Source organism: Vulpes lagopus, chromosome X, assembly GCF_018345385.1.
Source record: "Vulpes lagopus strain Blue_001 chromosome X, ASM1834538v1, whole genome shotgun sequence".
In the NCBI taxonomy this organism is placed as follows: domain Eukaryota; kingdom Metazoa; phylum Chordata; class Mammalia; order Carnivora; family Canidae; genus Vulpes; species Vulpes lagopus.
Genome location: NC_054848.1, coordinates 94860538 through 94880970, shown reverse-complemented (window position 1 = coordinate 94880970; position 20433 = coordinate 94860538). Strand labels below are relative to the sequence as shown.

General features: G+C 41.4%; 1 protein-coding gene across 6 annotated transcripts in view; it reads right to left on the bottom strand.

Annotated features, from left to right (window-relative positions):
* Positions 1-20433, bottom strand: part of GRIA3 (glutamate ionotropic receptor AMPA type subunit 3) — a 281171-nt gene that overhangs the window by 4674 nt on the left and 256064 nt on the right. For 3 of the 6 annotated variants that reach the window (XM_041740750.1, XM_041740751.1, XM_041740748.1), the window contains exons 14-18: positions 19709-19956; positions 19033-19147; positions 13800-13888; positions 4936-5050; positions 2078-2325 (exon numbers count right to left, since the gene is read on the bottom strand). In XM_041740750.1, the coding sequence (XP_041596684.1) occupies positions 2080-2325; positions 4936-5050; positions 13800-13888; positions 19033-19147; positions 19709-19956 (813 nt within the window). In that variant the 3' untranslated portion in view covers positions 2078-2079. Of the gene's footprint in view, positions 1-2066; positions 2326-4935; positions 5051-13799; positions 13889-19032; positions 19148-19708; positions 19957-20433 lie in introns of those variants that run through there. The other 3 variants (XM_041740749.1, XR_005985642.1, XM_041740752.1) reach the window with 3 other exon arrangements.

Below are 20433 nucleotides of genomic sequence, written 5' to 3'. Positions count from 1 at the left end.
TATGACCTGATACTTGTCTCAGAAAGATTCTTTGTGGGGAAAGCAGGAGATATTGACTATACAACCTCATGTGGAATGTGTAAGAAATGAGGCATATGTCTTTTTTGGTAAACAAGTGGACATAGACTTAGGATCTGCTTTCCATTTAACAGGATCCTGTTGGGATTTCAAGGTTTCTGGAGACCACCAGGCCACTGGAGGCTAGAGGCAGGATGGTTTGGCAAGGAGAATACAGATATGAGAGGAAGGAAGGCTGGGTTCTAGTCCCAGAATGGCCACTACCTAGTTGTGTTGCCTTGAGCAAGTCACTGGGTGTGACTGGGTCTGTTACCTGAAAGGGAAAACACTTTGTGACCCACTACCTCAAATGAGGCAATAGATGTGAAAGCACTTGGAAAACTGTTAGGCAAATTTCAGATGTATTCTTTTTTTGGATGCCAGTATCTCAGAATTCGGGATAATGAAGGTAAGCTGAAATCACCCATGTACTATCCTACGAAAAAACAAATAATGTGCCCCAAATTGTAATGGGCCTATATAACCTACTCAAGAGTAAAATATTGTAAGCACACTAGAACATTAAATGCTTGCATGCAAACAATGCTAATTACAGATGAATCCACATATTGTACATTCAGCAATGCAATGGGAAAACTCAGTTAGTGGGTTAGTTCAGTGTACTGAGTATGTTGTGGCAAAGGGTTGCAGTCGGCCGCAGGAAAGAACAACCAGCAACTTCATCAAATGAGATCATGCTTTCCATGGTGAAGACACACGATTTATTTGGATGAAATATTAATTAAAAGTGGGCTGAATTTAGTTCCACAATGTGAAATACAAGGAGATCAAAACGCAAATACTGCATTTGTAGAAAGTTGAGTGCATTCAAGAAATTCATATTGATGTAGACTCATGAGGTAAGATATCTCCCACCTAGAATAAGGGCTATGAAGTTGCTAATTGTTCTGTTCCCCTTCAGATGGGTGTGTTAGTGATGACAGATGCACTGAAGGTGACAGGACTATATTCTTTTAAACACTTCCAGAATGGACAGGCTATCTCACTTCAAGCTTGTCTTTGAACACGTTTGAGTTATTGGTTGGGGTAGGGGTGGGGGTTTGGCTGTAGCTGCTAGACTCAAGGTGGCATCAGTCAGGTTCATCTAAGTATGGATTTAGGGCAGCCAACAGCAGGGAGCCTAGACTGTTCTTTGGGAGACACTTACCTGAATATCAGTTCCAAGAAAGGGACAACAAAGAAACTCAAAAATGAAAGAAATGGTCTCAGATTTACACTTAAGAGAACCACCATGCCCTTACAGAAGCACTGCATTTCTCAAGGTGGTAGTGGCCCACTTCCATTCCTCATTTTACCATCGGATCCAGAGCAGCTGTTTTCTGTAGAACTGCACTGTCCAATACAGTAGCCACATGTGACCATCGAACACTCTGTAGGGGGCTAGTACCAGTTGAAATGTAGTATGGGTACAAAATACACGCCAGATTTCTAAGACTTAGCATGAAGGGAATAATGTAAAATATCCCATTCACTTTTTTAAAAATAAATTTTATTTTTTATTGGTGTTCAATTTGCCAGCATATAGAATAACACCCAGTGCTCATCCCGTCAAATGCCCATTCACTTTTGATATTGAGAACATGTTGAAATGATATCTTGGATATATTGAGTTAAATAAAATGTAGCCTTAAACTAATTTCACTTGTGTTACTTTTCAAGGTGTAGCTCCTAGAGCACTTCAGATTACACATGTGGTTCACGTAGGTGGCTCACAAACATTCCCATTGAACAGTGCTGCTCTAGAGAATTTCTTCTCCTTTTGGGTCACACACCATAGTACAATTACGATGGTGCTATTAGAAAAGCAGCACTGCCCGACAAGAAAGCACAACCATTGTTTTCAAAGAATCAAATGGTTGCAAAGAATAGACAATACTCGAAACAATAAACCAAAGTGAGAGACAGAGAGAGACAGAGAGAGAGAGAGAGAGAGAGAGAGAGAGGAGAAATTAACACATAGTAAGGTAAAGCTGATTAGTTTACTAGACCTTGACCGTACCCCTAGATCTTAACACTTTCTGTTCCATACACGTTGTAGCCTTCTCTGTATGTAGCGTAATTTTGAGTGTTGGTGGCAGGAGCAGGCTTAAAGTTTTGGGTGTTCTTTGTGAGTTTCATGCGTTTGGACTCTGCCCGTGATTTGTAACAGAATTCTATCAAAGCCACCATCATGGCCAGCCCCAGACCTCCGACAAGTATATAGAAAACGCCTGCCACATTGCTCAGGCTCAGAGCGCTGGTCTTGTCCTAAGAGAAATGAACAACGCTATTAGTTCTTGGGGAAAACACAAGCAATAGGACATCATAATGCATGACAACAATATAGGATAGTTCTAAGTTGCAAAAGAACTAAACATTGATGTCAGTAAGTGTTATGACTCGACTCTGGCAACTGACTGATGTTTCACAAGTGGCCCGCAAGATGGTAGATTGTGCTTCTGTTGACAGTTGTGGTCCTCACCTAGACGTTCAGTTACTTTGACTCCTTAATTCCTTTGGTACCTCAAAATGGTGTCAGCAGCTAAATATAACAGCGCTTGGCCACAGGAGCAAAAGTGTAAACACAAGCACAATTTATTCTTCTGCCAGCCTCAAAGTGCCATTTGCCAGAGTTGAGCTGTGACATAATCTCTAGAAATGTAACACTCTTTTCATTTGGGAACTTGAAGCACTCTTTCCCCTCTCTGGCCCGCAACACCCCTTTTTCCCTTGTTGTCCCTGTGACAAACTTGTCAACAACTTGTCTTGAAGATACCAGGTGAGAATATTAGAGGTTCCTGATATTCCTATCTGGAGAGTTCCTTCACGAGGGTTTGTTTAAAAGGGATTAACTCTCCCCTTTCCCCCCGGTGGCTGAGAAATTGCTCCCTTTGGGGACTGGTTGCTAAGTTTGCATCCTCAGGGCAGCAAGTCTTTGTGCTTCTGCAACAAGGGCATAGCACAAAGAATTGGTTCCCTCCCATCTTCCTGAGAGTTGAAGGAAAACTGTCAGGAGGACCTATTGGGTCCTGAATTGGCTCCATATAAATCAGAAAGCTTTTCCAGGAGGCTGATGATTTAAAAAAAATCCAGCTCATTTTCAGCTTTACTCAGGGAATGTGGCAAATAATTAAAAAAAAATACTACACTTATCTGTTTTCTATTTAAAACAGGGGCGGGGGGAAATCGAGGAAGCCGGTCAGTGACTTTCAGGTCAAACTGCAAATCTGACTAAGTTATCTGCCTGTATGAAAAAGCAAAAACTGAACTGCTGAACAATGGAAAGAAAAAAAGTTGGTGCCTTGAGCCCTACCTTGAGGTAGGACACACCAAGGGCCCGGAGCCTTTCTTTGAAAAAAAAAAAAAATAGCATTTTGTAGTCTTTTTAGAGGGAATGTAACCATTTTGCTGCTGAATGCCATTGAATGGAATACCCAAATTGTTAAGTCAGGGAATTGAATATCTTACTGAAATGGTAACACAGTGAGCAGGTAATGGCCATGGCTGACACTCAACACTCTGTGGCTCAGCTAGTCCTGGTGTCATTTAAAGAATTAAATGGAGAGAGGATACGGCCATGTCTTGATTCTATTGTTATAGGAGACCGCGCTATACTGGTTTACCTTAATAAAAAGGCCAATTAGAATTGAATTGCATGGTTGGGGAGGAGGGTATGTGTGAGCCTCATGTTTACACAACCTTGTAAATAGTCACTCTTCTAGGGCCAGTGACAGGAAACTAGAGAAGTGGGAATTTCTGTCCCCTATGAAACAATGGATCATTTCCTTATTAAGGAGGCTGGTGAGGCTACCTGCAAGGATGCTCCACGATCCACTAGGAAATGGACCGGTTCCGGCAACCCTCCCTCTGCCGTGAAGTTATTATATGTATGTGGCATTTCATGAGGGAAAAGTGTCCTTGGACATAACCCACGTTAAGTTGTGGCAACAAGAATAGTTTCAAGTTCCAGGTATTTAAGTTTCACAGAATTCCTTGTCATGGGATGTGGAAAACCAGTAGCAAAATGGTTCACTGCACAGGGGAAATGAGTGACATTTCATGAAATGAATTAACTGATACCACAATATTAGTTCAAAAAAAGGCAAGGCAAAAATTGAAACTAAAAAGAACTTTCTTAGGGGAGCAAAGGGGGGCAGGAAGGAGGCGGGGAAGAGTGTTTCATGCTTATCAATGTGATGTTATCCTGACAATGTATACCCTTAAGGAGCATGCGACTAAATTTCAAAAGTATTATGTACCGAGATTCAAATGACACCTTTGGAAGAGAGAAGTGTGACAGACTTAATGATATTCGAGATCTAAATAGATGCTGAACTCAATACGACAGCAGCTGGGAGGAGGCTAATCATTCCGCTTACAGAGACCAGTCTTTGTTATTTATTTCTTTGACTGTTTTCACATGAGATTGATATAATGTATGAATAACCAAAGGTATTTACAACTACAAAGTCTCTGACACTGTAAGAGGTTAAGAGAAAGTACTGTCACAACTGGATTTTTTTTTTTTTTTTGGTTGTGGTTGTTGTTAGGTTTTCTCTTTGAACTTTCGAAATGTGAAATACAGTAAAACCCCCTTATAACACAGCTCAGTTTTTCACAGCTTTGGAAGTGCGGTGGGCCAGATTGGGTTCCAATCTCAACACTAGCTCCATCCTGAAGGTCAAGGTCAATGGTTGGTGCTTGGCGGCAGGTCTCCTTGGTGGGCCGCCTGCCTTGTGACTTTAGCGCTGCTGTTATAAAGGGGTCCCACTGTGTTGGGGGGGGTGTGTTGGGAAGGAAAGCCGTTTTGGGGTAGAAAATAAACAGTGGTTCAAAATGTGATTGCTAATCAGTACAAAAAGACCTTCAGCGACTGACCTTACTCCCGGAGTCCTTGGCTCCACACTCCCCCTTATCGTACCACCATTTGTTTTTCAGCTTGTCTAAGATGCCTTGTTCACTGAGTTTCAATACTGCAAGGTTTACAGGCGTTCTTCACGTGGGAAATAACATAAATAACATTATATTATGTTATTTTATGTTATTCAAGCTTCAAACTACTTTAAAACTATAGAAAGCGATAAAGCAGGGGGCCCTGGCCACAGAGTAATTTTAGAACACTGCAGGCAACCTGAGCATTACCTTATAAAAAGTTAACACTACAGCAACGCTATATTTACCAGGGCCTGCCCATATCGCTTTGAGTAATCGGCACACACTGTTAAATAATGAGGATAGAAAAACAGGCACTCTTGGATAGGCTGTGTGTGGTGAGGAGGGGGTCTCCCCTCAAGTGACAATCATCGGCGGCAGCTCGAGGTAGCTTTATGACGGACATGTGTTAGGTTTGATCTAACCGGGTGTCTTGTTGTACTTCCAGACAGAAAGCAAGCTCTATGGAGGAGCAGGGGAGGGGATGGGGCCAGAAGAGAAAGTCGACTCTACGGGCATGACATGCCTTCTGATTAGTTGTCCTTTATCACACAAACCTTTAGCCCAGATGAAGATGATCTCAGAAAGAACTCTACTACAAACATGTCTTCACTCCGCAAGCTCTGAATTCTTTACACACGTACTGGTCTTAGAATTGATAGAACGTGGACCTCTGAGTTTTAGATGAGAGGACTTTCCACAAGAAGAAAACCGGCCTGTGGCTTGTTCCTCTTGCTAACTGGCTGTCTCTCTGATATGGCCCTATGTCTTTGGTCAACTCAGATGACCAGAGGGTGAACCAGATTGTTTAAAAATGGATTATTAATATGGCTCCATCTAAAATAGCAAACTGATTCTGCCACTGTGCATAGTACTGTAGAGGAACAGTTTACTGTTCCAGTAAGGTAAGTCTTCCTCAACTGAGACTATCCTACAGCCCCAGGAGGCCAGGCCAGTGCTCCCTAGCCCTCCACCTTTTAAAGCATCAGGCCTGCAGTCTGAGCCCCTGGGCAAACGCAGGAAACCCTACTGGTCTGAGGTTAATATTTCCTCCCTTAGAAATTTCTTCAGCTGTAGAATGGGAATAATGGCCTTTACCCTGTCTTCTTGCTAGAGCTAATGAATTTTAAATAAAATATCTCCCATAACTTCAGATAAAAATGCATTATGTTTAGAGGGTGGCATAATTCTATTATAAGATAATAAATTACTGTGTGTTCATATTCACACGAACGATGTTGCGAATATTAGTGCATGTTATTCTGAATGCCACCAATTCACAAGGAGGAAAGCAGACACGTTTATGTTACTATGAACATGCCATAGAATTTCTTAGCTTATTCTGGGTAAGTTGGACCCACCAACATATTCAGTCATTGGGAAGACTTCCTCTAGTCACAGAGATGTGCCCTCTATCAGACCAAGTTCCCAAAGCCTAGTTCCTTTCTCTCCCCCTTTGCTGTTGAGAGCAGAGGGACCATCTCATCCTGAGCTATTCTGAGAAATGTATAATCATTTAAAAACAATATGCAATTTCAGAGTACTTGAGATTTGAAAAACTATAAACCTGGAGTGTCAGGGAGGTGACACTTTCTCAGTTGGTTCTGGGCATGGCAGCCAGAATATCTGCATTTTGTATCTCACCAGGAAATTGAGATCTTTTTGTGTTTTTTTTCTTTCTTTTTTTTTCTTTTTATGTTTTAAACAAGTTCTTTCAATGCTCAGAACCTTAGCCTTCTCAAATGCCAACCGGTTTGGCTTGGGATACAAAGCAACAAAAGATACTCAAAACTTTGAGCCTCTTTAAGATATCATTGGCAGTGAAAGTTAAGTCTTAGGTTTTTAGTTTCATTCACTTATTTATTTTTAACGATTTTATTTTTAAGTAATTTCTACACCCAACGTGGGGCTTGAATTTACAACTTTGAGATCAAGAGTCGCACACTCTACCCACCTAGCCAGCCAGATGCCCCAAGTCTAAGACTTTTAAAGGGCAGACAGGCCATCTATGACCCTGAGATCAGTGTTCAAACTTCCTTCTCCCTTACTTCCCACTGTTTGGCCCCTTTCTGCCTCTCCTTTTCACTTATTAGTTTTTGTTTTATCACTACCTCTCCCTCAGTGCTATGCCTTAAGCCAGACACTGGTGCCCAGGCTCCAAAGGCAGGGGAGATGCTTCCCAGTGGCACCTGAGTGCCCAATTCCATCAGGATCCCAGGAAAAAGCACAAAGAATTTCCTTTCTCCTTTCTATGCTTTCCCTTTTCTTATTGCAAAGGGTGCAGTGTCCTCTCGTGGCTCTCTGAGCCTTTACCGGTCCCCATCCTCATTCAAGGTCCTATATTCTTCAAATGACTATTCAATTTCCTTAGTAACTCTTTTCTAGTGGCTCTTACTAGATCTCAGGAATAGAGCAGTCTGATTAAAGGCACTCACACTGTGGTCTAAATAGAGATCTCTTCCTAGAGAACCTGGGTTTTAAAGAAGCTTGTCAACCATTAAGTGAGCTATGTTGTTCATAGTGTTACATGTGGGTTTAGAGCAATAGTTCTTAAAGTGTTGTCCAAGAACCCCGGAGGACCCCTGAAACCTTTTCATCAGAAGATCTGCATAGTCAACACTATTTTTAATAATACTAAGACCTTCCTTGTCCTTCTCCCTCTTATTGCCTCATGAAGTACAGTGGAGTTACCTGGAGGCTTCGTTACATGTGATCTTGCCACAAATTGAATGAAAAAGCAGAAATGAAAATCCTTTTCTCTTCTATGGAGCCAGATATTAAAGAGATTTGCAAAATCATAGGACCATATACTCCTTACTAATTTTGTTTTGGAAAAATTTAGTTTTCATAAAAAGTATGTTATTTATGTTAACATATATTGGGTATATTATTATTGTTATTTTGGGTTTATTAGTTTTAAGATAAATTAAGGAATACATCCTTTTAGAATTCCATTTTAATTTCTGATACAGTAAATATTAGTAGATATGCCACACATAAACAAAATCTTTTGGGAGTTCCCTTTAATTTTTAAGCGTGTAAAAGGGTCCTGGGATAAAGAGAAGTTTGAGAAGCACTGGTGTTGGAGAAGGAATGCTTTTTCTGTGCTGCGGCCTATTCTAGGTTGCTACCATCCACCCTTGCTAAAACCCAGGCTCAGTAGGTCGGCAGTTTGGAAACCTACTTCTGACAAATGGCCTGTCACTGCCGGAGGACATCCGGTGACCTCTGCAGAATGGCTGCTAACTGCTCTCCGCTTCTACGGCCTCCGCGGTTACTGTGGAGGTTACCTTACTGTCATGGTTCTCAATCAGGGGTCCTTTTGTCCTCCAGGGGCTATTTGGCAATGTCTAGAGTCACTTCTCATGGTCACAACTGGGCGGGAGGTGGGAGAGACACTACCTTGAAGAAGTTTAGTCTTCGATTGGAAAAAAAAAAAATCACAGGGCTTATGAAATCTGGCAGGGAACCAATGTGCGTTTGGGAACTTCTAAATAAAAATAAAGGAGAAAAACAAACATTTCAAGCAGCAGCACAGCCAAGGAGCATAAAAGCTGTAATCAGGAATCACAGATAATGCCACTTAACAAGGTTTAGGATAGCTGCCAAGAAAAGAAAATACAAGGCCCAAATCTCCTAGAACTGTTTGTTGCTGTGGGGTGGAAGAAATGCCTGAGATGGCAGAGAAATGCTGCCAGGATTTTCTTTTTTACTGCACCTTCCTGGATGTATTGCCCAGCTCATTCCAATTCAACCAAATGTATTGACACTCCCCTGACGCACCCGCACACCCACACACATGCACACACAATCTGGGATTTTAAAGGAAGAGGAATCACATGGGCATTCTGTCATTTTAAATGTCACTGTCTCCGTGAAGCAGTTTTTGCTCCCTGCCTCAGTATTTTCTCCCTCCTTCCTATTTACACATGTGTCTCTTACTCCCACTAGACTGTGTGCTTTTCAAGTGCAGGGACTGTGGCTTACGTATTTGTATCCCTGCTTAGACCCATTCTCTCAACAAATGCTTGTTGCATAGCTAACTCTCTTTTAGCATTGCTTTTCAGCCTAATATTTCCCCAAGTTATCACACTTCTTACTATTGTTTGAATTTAATGATCACCCTAAGAAGGTAGATTTATGGCCTCTACATTGTAAGTCAAGAAATTGAGGCACAGATAGGTTAAGCAATCTGCTCAAGCCTGCACAGCAAGTTATGGGGCAGGCCAGAGGGCAAATGAATATATATTTAACTCTGTACTGTGCACTCTCTAGTGGAACACACGAAAGGGTGCAGTCCTCTTTATTTCTATTCTTCGTGCTTGGATGTTCATAATGAAGTTTGTCTTTAGGGACTACCACACTCCAAGTAACTATCAACCTAGCAAGGGCATATCTTGCAGCTGGGGCCTTTCACTGTGTGGCAGCAATATGTCTCCAGGGGAGGCTTCAGAGCAATTACTGCAGGCCCTTAACTGGTACCTAAGAGAATTATAAGTCAGAAATATTTATTGTACTCACCTCAATAGAGAACAGAAAGAATTAAACAAAGTAGGTCAGATTCCTATCATGGAAATTAGGCATTCTCACCTCTGACAGGCTTGCTATGAACCCTTTGCTGGGTACAGCCCTCCCAAGAAAAAGGCATCCAGAGGCTTAGGGAGAGAACAGGAGAGTTTCGTGATGTAATTTCAGGAGGTCTGGGTATGTCCCCCTGTCCAAAACTATTTTCCTCACGGGTACCTGAAATTCCGTCCTGAGAATTGCCCACCTTTAAGTTTGAGCAATATTCCTTGTTAAAATACAAAGCTCCTTTGGGAAATGGGAAATGGACCAGAGCAACTATTTACAGACTCCAACTCTTTGTTATATTTTGTTTAAAAAATGTTCAAGGAAGAAGAGTGTAAAACTCCCCTAAGAGTATTCATAGAAATGTGTATGGATTGTTGATCAGATGAAGAGGGTAGGAGCAAAGGTGAATCACGTCATTTAAAAGTATGTGAAGGCAGTGCGGACTGGTGGCAGGATAATGAATACTGAGTGTGGGGAACAGTCTTGGAGTGGCATCTATTTTTCTTTTTAAATAGAGGTAGTAATGTAATGCATAATGCTTTGAAAATGAGTTCTACTTTTGAATAAAAGAAACCATAACTAGCTGATACAAATTTTTGCTTATCTCTGCCATCCACACCTGGCAGTACCTCAGCTACAAAGGACTGTGCTCACTAATCCGAGGCATCCAGCCCTCGGTGGCGGTTGTCCAGATTCCCAGCTCATTCCTGGGATGTGCCAGCCAGTTCAGTGTTATCTTAGTGATGGCCAGTGTTACATATGGAGACAGTTTTAGGATAAGAAGGCTATTTTCTTTACTGTGAAAGTAGAAACTGTTTATTAAAAAAACCCCAAAGTAACTAAAACTTTTGATATCTTTCAAAGGAAGTGTCCAATTTCTTTTTCAATTTTGAGTTCAGGAAATATCCCCAAAATAGGTAGTTTGGAGCCACAAACAAAGAGGAAAAATGTGGGGAGAGAGATGTGAGGGTGCTGAGTTCCCCAGAGTGGGAAAGAAGAAAAAAAAATGGCCTGGTGAATTAATGACCAAGTTGATTCCTCCAAATAGTGATCCTGGAAGGGTTGATATAAAAGTCTGTACTGTGGCTATGTCTCTGAGCCTGAAAAATACAGGAACCCTGGGGCAGTACTATTTATCGGCCCAAGAGACTGTGGGATAGATTTCTGCTCTGAATGGCTTCACTTCTCCTTTCTGAGGGTGGACACCTAAAGAGTAAATGTCTGTTTAATTAATGATGCCAGAAGATCTTCAATGTTGCCCTGAGGAGGGATAGATATATGTGTAAATACATAGGTTACAGAGAAAGACAAGGAGATCACAGAGAAGTAAAAGAAATATACGAGGAAGGGTAGTGTATTTGCATAGGTGATGAAGAACTCAGCCTAACATCTGGATCTGGGTGATGACAATGGAAGCTTATCACAACCTAATCTGGAAGCCCTCCCCTCACCCCATGCCTCATCTCAACCTCACTCCAACTTACTGACACTTGCTTCTTGGAACCTGGTGATTTTTTTTTGAATGACTTTTTAGAATTATCTTCAGCCCAGTGGAGGGAGGATAGCCATCCTCTCTTTCACTGGCTTTTCTACTGAAGATATTTCAGGCTTTCATGGGGACAAGTCACCTTTCTGAATTGCTCACATGCTTCCCTAGCCATTTCTGAAAAACTCCTAACATCACTCAGGAAATCACAGACATGTGCAGACATGTGCGACTAGAGACATCTCTGCCCAGGTAGGTCTTGATTTATTCACTTGAAGCCAATTGAATTGATGACCAAGCAAGAGAAGATTCTTTGCTAGATAAAAAGATTTACTCTAAGGTCCTTTATATTCTTTCCTGATGGTTTCCTTGGGATATGTGACCTCTCCATACAGTAGCTGTTAGGGATCATGGCAGTTCAAAATATGCCCTAGACTACACTGGAATCTGGAGCCCTTAGAAAAATCTCTATCCAATTCTTTTCATAGAGATTTCTGGATGCAGGATTCTAGGAGAATGAGGGTTTAAGTTATTTCAATCTTTCTACCCTTGGATCAGCCTGAGCTTTCTCCACAACCTGGGAACATGTACATATGACTGCAGGTATTACTGCACCCTGGCCACCCAAGCAACCCTCAGTCCCCAGGGGCAGCTACAATGATTTGCAGAGTTATGCAGAGCTTAGCTGCTAGAAGCTCCCTCTGAGTGAGAATTTATATCTATGTAGTTCACAAATGCAGCTCAAACCTATTTAACTCCTTGCTAATGAGATCATAATTTAATGCAAGTGCAGAGAGCAAATTCAATAATGCATGCACATAACATGAGGAGTTGAAAGCCGTGAGTCATTTTACTAAGGGCCTAACAATGCTAGTGACTGAAACCTATTGATGAGCATCTATGCTAGAGAAGCAGCTCCAGAAGTCACTTGTGGATATGTGAGTAAAGCTAGTGCTCTTCCAGATGATCATCTCTCAAATTAAAAGTGATAGACCCCTTGATTCCACAAGTTGTGAATTTCACTGATGGATTTCTGCCAAACCGGGCCTTTGTCCAACCTCTCCCTTTAGAACAGGAATTCAAAACCATTATTGGTTGTGTACTATCTCACACTACCCAATTTGTCTGGAAGGACTTCTTACTCAATTTGTCCCTGATAGAGAGAAGGGCCTCAGGGAAGATGCTAAGCATCTGGAGAAGCCAATTTTGGCTAAAACATGGCCACAGATACTTCCCCAGGTCATAATTGATATGATGCACTTGAAAACTCTGTTTTAAGATCCATTAAAAACTCAAACTATCAAATTTGGTTGGGCTTTTTTTTTTTAACGTATAAATGTGTTTTCTTTAGTTCATCCCAATGGCACCAAGAAAGAAAAGCATAGATGGAGAAGACAGACAGAAACTGGTCTCACATTACATCAGAAACTCACATGACATGTGTTTCTGAAGACATCGAGTTCATGCCCCTGACTCTAGGCAAAATGTTCATTGAGAGTTAAACCTGATGGGTGCCAACATCCTTTCTCCTGAATAGCCCTCTCTTGAGCATGACCCATAGAAAAATAATCAGTCTTAGCTTACACTCCATTAGATTGCAGCAAATGGGGTCTATGTATCAGATCTGAAAGCAGCTGACTACTGGTTGCCATGCCAGGGCACATACCACTCTCTCCTAGCATGCATTCTAGCATCCACTTATCTGCCCTTTCCAGCAGTGATGCTAGATAGGACACACCAGCAGAGTCGGTCTCTCCCTCTCATTCTCTCTCTCTCTCTCTCTCTCTCTCTCTCTCTCTCAAATGTAAGTATGCTATTGCCTTAGTTTTGTATTTTGAGAAGTATTTGCTTCAAGGCCAGATGAAATTAGGCTTTAAGGTGATTTAGTGCTTGGAGCACACTTTTGCCACCTGTGACCAATGGGGATTTGCCTCACGTGCCAAGGGCCAAATGCTGTACCGCTCTCTAGAAAGTCAAAAGAGAATGGATTTTAATTGTTCTCCAAATATTTGCCCCCACCCTACTCCACCAACTTCAACTCCCACCCTCATTACATTTTTTCCAATCATTTCAAATCTTTCATGTCTCTTTTCCATGGCTGTCGTGCCTTTCAGAGAGTGTGGTTCTATAACCTTCTCTCCAAATGAACAGAAACCAAATGATTTGGTCTTAGTGGGGCAGAAAGAGTATAGACACACACCATTTCACTCTGCCTCTGTAGCGATGTCTCTCCTCTTGGCAATTATTGTGTAACAGCATTCTTACCTTCAGCCTTTCCACTCCTGCTGCTCTTTCTGCTCTGGTGTTGAATATTTAGTCATTATTTGTCAATTAGAAACACATTCAAGTTATCAGGATAACACCAAAGGTAAATAATCATGTCTTAATCATAGAAATCATGGTTAAGGCCACACAGTCAATTTTAAAAAATCACTAGAGTGGATTAATTAAAACAACTTTTTTCTGGATTACAATTTTTTTCCGGTGGTAGAATTTATTCTTTAACACCATCTGGCAAAATCAACGGTTTTGGCAGTCACTGGACTGGTTCAGTTCTTAAGGCAAAAAGGTCCCTTGCTTGCAGCAGCCACTTGAGAGAAAGTGAGGGTTTGCTCTTGGGAAGAAGACCTGAGTAAAGTTCAAGGAGCAAATTTAGTCACTACCAGGAAAGAAAACTGTCAGTTCTTCATACTTCCGGGAGGCAGCACCAGCACAGAGACATGCAAACCAACGAAGAGCATAATATACTCACCCTACTCCTTGATCCCAAACCAGTCTCGGTGATTCACAGGAACTTCTTCTAAGACCCAGGAAGTGCCATCGATCTGTAATGATTCTTGCCTACACACATAACAGTGTCAATAAAGAGTCATTGGGATCCATCTTAACCCTGGGCATCCAAAATGTCTACCTTAGGGATGGCTCCTGCCAATAAAAGGTCCATCTTGTTGCTGGTAAAAGGCAGATGCAGATTTCACATCCGTTACCCAAGGCCCAAGAATGTCAAAGAATTCTGGGTGTGGAAGAGAAGTGGTTAAGAGACGGTGGCATAGGAGAGGAGGTTTGTAGACATACACGGAAGAAGAAATACACACAAAACCGAGGATCTCGTTTATACATATGGGGAACATAGTATTACCTCATTCATCTAAGGACCACCACATAGGAAGCAGAGGGCATTTGGAGGTAGGAAGTTCTAAAGTATAACTTTTTACTGTCTTTGAATACAAGACTTGGTAAGCAAATGCATGAGATAAAAAAAATGATTGCTAGTGATAGGAAGGAAGGACGTGTTTGAATTTCTTAAGAGAACAAACTCTTTTTAGGTCCTTTGAAAGCACCCACATAAAAAGAAACAACTAATTTTAATTGCAAGCCACTTTTTGAATTTGTGAAAACAAGTTCCCTAAATGCTCTCCTAGCGTCACATTGGTTATTCTAGTCGCTATATGTTTTTAAAGATGACAAAGCTGCATTTCTCTATCAAGATTCTATAAATCATAATGATTATACAAGTGTTTATTTACTTTATTAAAGTTTAACTGCATGTCCCATTGTCATCCCTTGCTTCCTGATGTGCTTTGCAAGTTAAGGTATCTGTCATACAACTCTCATTCTAGTCAAGGGGTTCAGAATGGTTCCGTTTAAACATTCTGTTCCAATGTTCTCCTAAAGCACACAAAGAGTGCTGATTTTCAGCTTGGAAAATACAGACATTGGAAGCCTACATCCCTGGATAGAACTAAAGCCAAGACAATTTTAGGGCGAGGTGGGGTAGGGTTTATAAAGCCTTGTCCCTCAAGGCGCAGAGAGCTTGTTTCATAGACCAGACCCCTTCTAGGAAGGTAAGGCTAAATTGGTGCCCTTTCCCCAAGATTAACAGAGTGAAGCAGGGCAAGTGGGGGTGGGTCAGAAGAATTCGAAAGTTTGAAGTGACAGGCAGCTGTGGAGGGAGGCTGATGTGCTTATGTGGTAATTCAGCAGCTAAATCCCCATTCTGTTGTGATTTACAGTGACAGACTTTCACTGGCTGTGTCACAAACCCCTGGTGATAGGGGTTTATCGCTGGAACAACCTACTGGCTCTTAATTACCCCATTTAGGCACACATTGTAATAGCACACTAACACAAAAGGGTGATTTGCAGGTTAAAAATTCCCAAACCACAGCTCTAATTTTCATGATCCTTGCCTGTACATTTATAGTCCATCAAGGAAGGATCAGGTCTGATTTGTTTGGGTCCTATTAGTTGAGGTTCAGGAAATTGCTAAAAGCAAGCAGTTTTTCAGTTCTGGCCTGTAGGTCTGGTTCAGAGGCCACCTCAGTGACTGACCTTGTCTTAATTCCTTGTATTCAGAAAATGAAATAAAATAACAAAGTGAAATTAAATATCTATTGCGCTAGTTTAAACATGCACATTTAAAGCAGCCTGAAAAATTACTGGTTCCTTCTGTAGAAGGGTAACTTTTTGAGAGTAGGCTGAAAATGGATGATGTCTCATGCCAGGGGGAAAAAGTCAACAATTTAACATAATTACCCATTTATCATTATTTTAAGGTTGCGGAAGAGAGAGAGATAAGTATTGTAGATTTTTCTCTCTCTCCTGGTTTCAGAGATAATAGGTGTGGGAGTGTTTTTGAAAAAATAAAAGCACTCATAAATGTCAGGCTTTGTGATTATTGTCATTTTTAGTAATCAGTACTGAGGGCTGAAATGGCTTAAATATGCCATTTGCCTTGTAACCGAGGTAGTTGAGAATGAACCTGATTTTCATGGAAATATATCACGTGCAATCAGATTCACATTGCCCGTTGGATGGGTATATGTGATCAATCGCTGTCTGCAATATTATCACAAGAGGTGACCCTGAAACTCAGAGATTTGTGACAACATTAGCTGTGTGACCTTCTCAAAGTCACCACCATCTCTGGGTCTCACTCTCTGTGAAATGATGGCATATTCAACAGCCAATTGTCATGTTAACTGGGGATGGGTTACAATAAAGAAGTGTAATTTTCAAGCCATTTTACCAATACAGTCAAACCTCCCTGACTTGGACTAACATAGGGACTGTCTGAATGAGAAAGTCCCGAATTACAAAACAGGTTTAAAGAATGACAGTTTTATTACTTTAAGTCTGTTTTGTAATTCAAACTCACTATAATACATTGCCATAGTGGAGGTCCTTGAGAGAGCTACGTTAGCGGATAGCTTTGTAATGAATATGAATGTATCTCACAAATGCTTGCAACATTTGAGAAAAATTTGTTCTCTTAAGGAAAAAATTCAACTGACAATCTAAACTCTTCATTTGCTTAACAAACCTCTCTTGGCCCCTTTCCTGATACTATTTGGGTAGTTCATCGACTGGTCCCTTTGTGGTTTGTCACAAATTATAAATATGAGGGCTCCAGATTAATGGGGTTTTGCTGCCTTTTCTACCTTCTTCTCCATTGATTTTTGGCGTCACCACCAAATAGTGGTAAAATGGATTCAAGTTCATCTCTCGCCCCTTCTCTTGCTCACTCTCAGAAAACAGCAGGTAGTAAGAAGGGAGAGGATAAAGGCAAGCTCCTTGGTAATCCGGAAACAGAAAAAGCAATCGTTGGAGATGCAGCACTCATCATACTATTATCCATAGCTGAGAAAAGGGGTTGACTTATTTCAAAAGGCTGGCTGGAGGAATGACCAAAACAAGTGATTTGAGAGATGCCTGGCCGGTAGCACTAATGTCAGAGAACTTGGACACATTTAGACTCTATCTGAATATCGAAAATCAGATAATCTGGAAATCGTGGGCTGGCAATAAGGTTACTTGATAACTTTGCAGCAGTATCAGCTGAGGAAAAAAGAAAGGCTTGATTGCTGGTTGTAATTAGCAAAGAGCTGGTCTAAAGTTTTAGGGGTCTTCATGATAACCAAAACATCTGGGTCAAAAGTAAAAATTCAGCCAAATACATGCAGATTTTTTTTTTGGTTTATGTGACATCAAACATCTGGTTATTTGAAAACTTCTGGACACTTGGCATCATGTGGATGTTTTAGAGTCATCTTGACACAGTCCATGGCTCCTTTGTAACCATGATGAGTGTGAATGATGAATTCATGAGAGCAATGTATCCAATCCAGCTCAATTTTCATTCTGCAACTCACTTGAATGAGAAAATTAGGTTCTCCGTGGCCTGCTAAGAACATGAGAAAAAGACCAGGAAGAAGGTGCTAAATACTCTAGGCATCAGGTTAGCCACTGCAAAACTCAACTGAGCCGAAAGCTTGGCTGGCTAAACTGTCAATGTCATCGGTTCACACTGGTGGGAAAGGAAGTTACTGCTTTCTGACACACATAGTAAAACCTTGATTAATTGGAATCCATAAGGGATGAATGGAATTTTCAATAAGAATACTCATTTTGTTTCATTCTTGGCTAATAATATGTTTTGTTTTGTTTTTCCTCAAAATGCTTGTATCCACTTTCTCGCCTCCGGGAAGCAGCCTCTAATGTTTGAGGGTCAATCCAGATGGAGAGAAGATATAGGAGACAAAGCTGAATGTGACCTAACCACAGGTCATCTCTTGGCAAGTGATTTAAGAAAAATCAATTCCTTGCAGAATTCTTCTCTTTTGGTACTATTGCTGCTTTCTCATCAATGTGGAGTACTGAGGAGGGGCATGAATTCGGTTAGTTGGGGTACTGGTTAGGTGAGTTCTGGTTAATCAAGGTTTTACAATAAAAGACCTCGCCATTGCCTGGATAGATTATGTGCTGAAGAGAGTTGTATTTGAATTTATCTCTTGGAAAGTGCTCTGTATCAGTGTTTCCAAACTCCTATTATACTGCAGACTGGCCAACTAACTTTTCCATCAGGATCCTGAGGAATGGAGAGAGAAAGAGAAGAGCAGAGGTGTAACCATTGTCTCTGAAGGAGAAAAGGTTTGGCTTGCCTGTCTGTTGGCCTGTGTATGGGAAACACTGTTCTTCACCTTAAGATGCCCATGGTATCTTGGTTGTACAAGAGTTGATCATACATGCTTCAATATAATTCGCATGCCCTTTGGGTCATGGAGGATTCTGTTTTCAGGTCCTCTCCTGTACTTACCCAGTGTGTCCTTCCATTACTTGGTATCATGGCTTCTGAGCTTGCCCCTATTTCTTGTTGCTTGGATGAAGGCTATTCGTTCTTTCTAGCCCCGAAGAGCATTAAGGAGCCAAAGGAGTGTCAAGTGAGATGGATTTTCTCATGAAGGCAGCCTGGATAACAATTAGACCTACCTGAACCAAGAACATGGCTAAGAAGAAGCCAAATCAGGAATTTATACACATGGAGTATCACAGTTAGGCGACGCACTTGTTTAAATATACAAAATGTCTTTGCCAAGTCTGTATATGGGGTGGCCTATTGAAGAAAGACCCCATTTAACTTGAAACCGAGCTTGTTCTTTGGCTTTCAAGTTAAGCGGGGCCAGCTTGAATAGGCCATCACATATCAAGAACAACATCTCATCACTCATACACATAATTGAAGAAGCCAACTCTAATCAACCAACCAATCTTTGTGAGCAACCATCATGCCTTAGTGGGGGGGAACAAAAGGCTGTAACCTGACTTTTCAGTAGATTGATTTGGTTCTCACACCACTCATGTGAGGCAGACGGGGACAGTCTTAAGGAAAGCCTTGGGCTCTTGAAAGCCTAGGCCATTGGCACCCACACCATGGCCTTCATAAGGCAACCAGTCTGGTGTGTGAGGGGAAGGAGGGGGTGTGGAGGGGTAGCCTCTGTCTGGGAGTTTAAGAAGGGACCCAAGTTAGATCAAAAATGAGGGCAGTGCCCTGGAGTCTTTCTGGTTCCCAAAGCTGCCAGGCAGGGGAATGACCTGGTCATTCCACCTTATGTGTGAGTCTTGTGCTCTCTCCTCAATAATAAGATAACAGTCTTGCCGATTACTCGTCACTAAGGGTACCCGGTTGTGGTGACATTGAGGCTGACCTTGGAGTCACCGCCCCCGCTGCCGCACTCTCCTTTGTCGTACCACCATTTGTTTTTCAATTTGTCCAAGAGGCCTTGCTCATTCAGTTTTAATACTGCCAGGTTAACAGCATTTCTTGAAACGATAAAACATAACTTGTAAGAAAATGCACAAATGCTTAGGAAATCGTTAACGTATAAAAAGGAGCACAAGAGGACAAATTGGCTAAATTTCACAGAACGTGGAGCTATAAAAATGTCTGTACAGCAAATACAGGGTTAAATATTGGAAGGTGGCATGGAGGATAACATTTGCTCAAAACTGAAGTGTGCGGGATGGGGAAATTGTCTTTGAGAAAAAAAGTAACAAGAACACCACATCCATGCAATTAACATTCGTCACATATGGCACCATAACTTGGCTTTTACCATTTAAATTGAAAAAGCCGTTGAACTGTAAAATTAAAACAGCAACAAACAGTCAGAGAGGACAACACAGAGAGAGAACATTAAAAAAAATGGATGCATTAAATAGATGAAACCATAATTTACCGTCTTATTTAACTCCATGGAATATTGTAGGTTTTAAACTTTTAAAAGTTACCTCAAAATCCACAAGAAAGAAAATGACAACAAAATGCATCAGGGTAGGTGGAATACTATAACAACACGGATATTGTTATATTATTCCACCCACCTTAATGCTGAGCCTTTAGGGGTTGCCACACCATAGCCTTTGGAATCCAGATTTCCACCAACTTTCATGGTATCACACGGCTTTCTCTGCTCAATGTACTCATTCATGGTTGACTCCAGCAGGAAGGCGAACTTTCCCTTGGACTTGCGCACTCGGGCCACTCCGTCTGCGGTTGTTTTGGTAAACACAGATGGCTCTGCTGATTTCATGTAAGACCACATTTTCTCATAGACAGCGATTTTGGACCTCTGCAACAGAGAGAAGAATTCTTAGAGCTACCAGATATTAAAACTGGAAAAGACCTTGGTGCAGTGGTGTTCAAACATTTCTGATGGCAACCCACGGGAAGAAAAGCGCGCCACGCTGTAACCCAGCAGGTACATTCATACATATGTAAACATGGTTCCAAAATAGGTTCCTTAAAACCATACTCATTTTTGCGATGTGTGGTGCTTCCTAATATTTTCTATTCTATTCTAATTCCCTGAAAAAAACAAAAAAACCAAAATGTGCCAGTTAGGACCCACTAAAGTGATTTCATGGCTCCACTAATGGGTTTGCAGTCGAGTTTGAAAAACACTTTCCTAGTTCAATCTTCCTCCCAACTCAGAAATCTCCCCTCTAATATCCTGCTATGTGATTACCTTTTACTTGCCTGGAAAAAAAAATGCCATTGGAGGGAGGCGTACAACCATTTTAGTTAGCCCACTTGGCACGGGGCATCA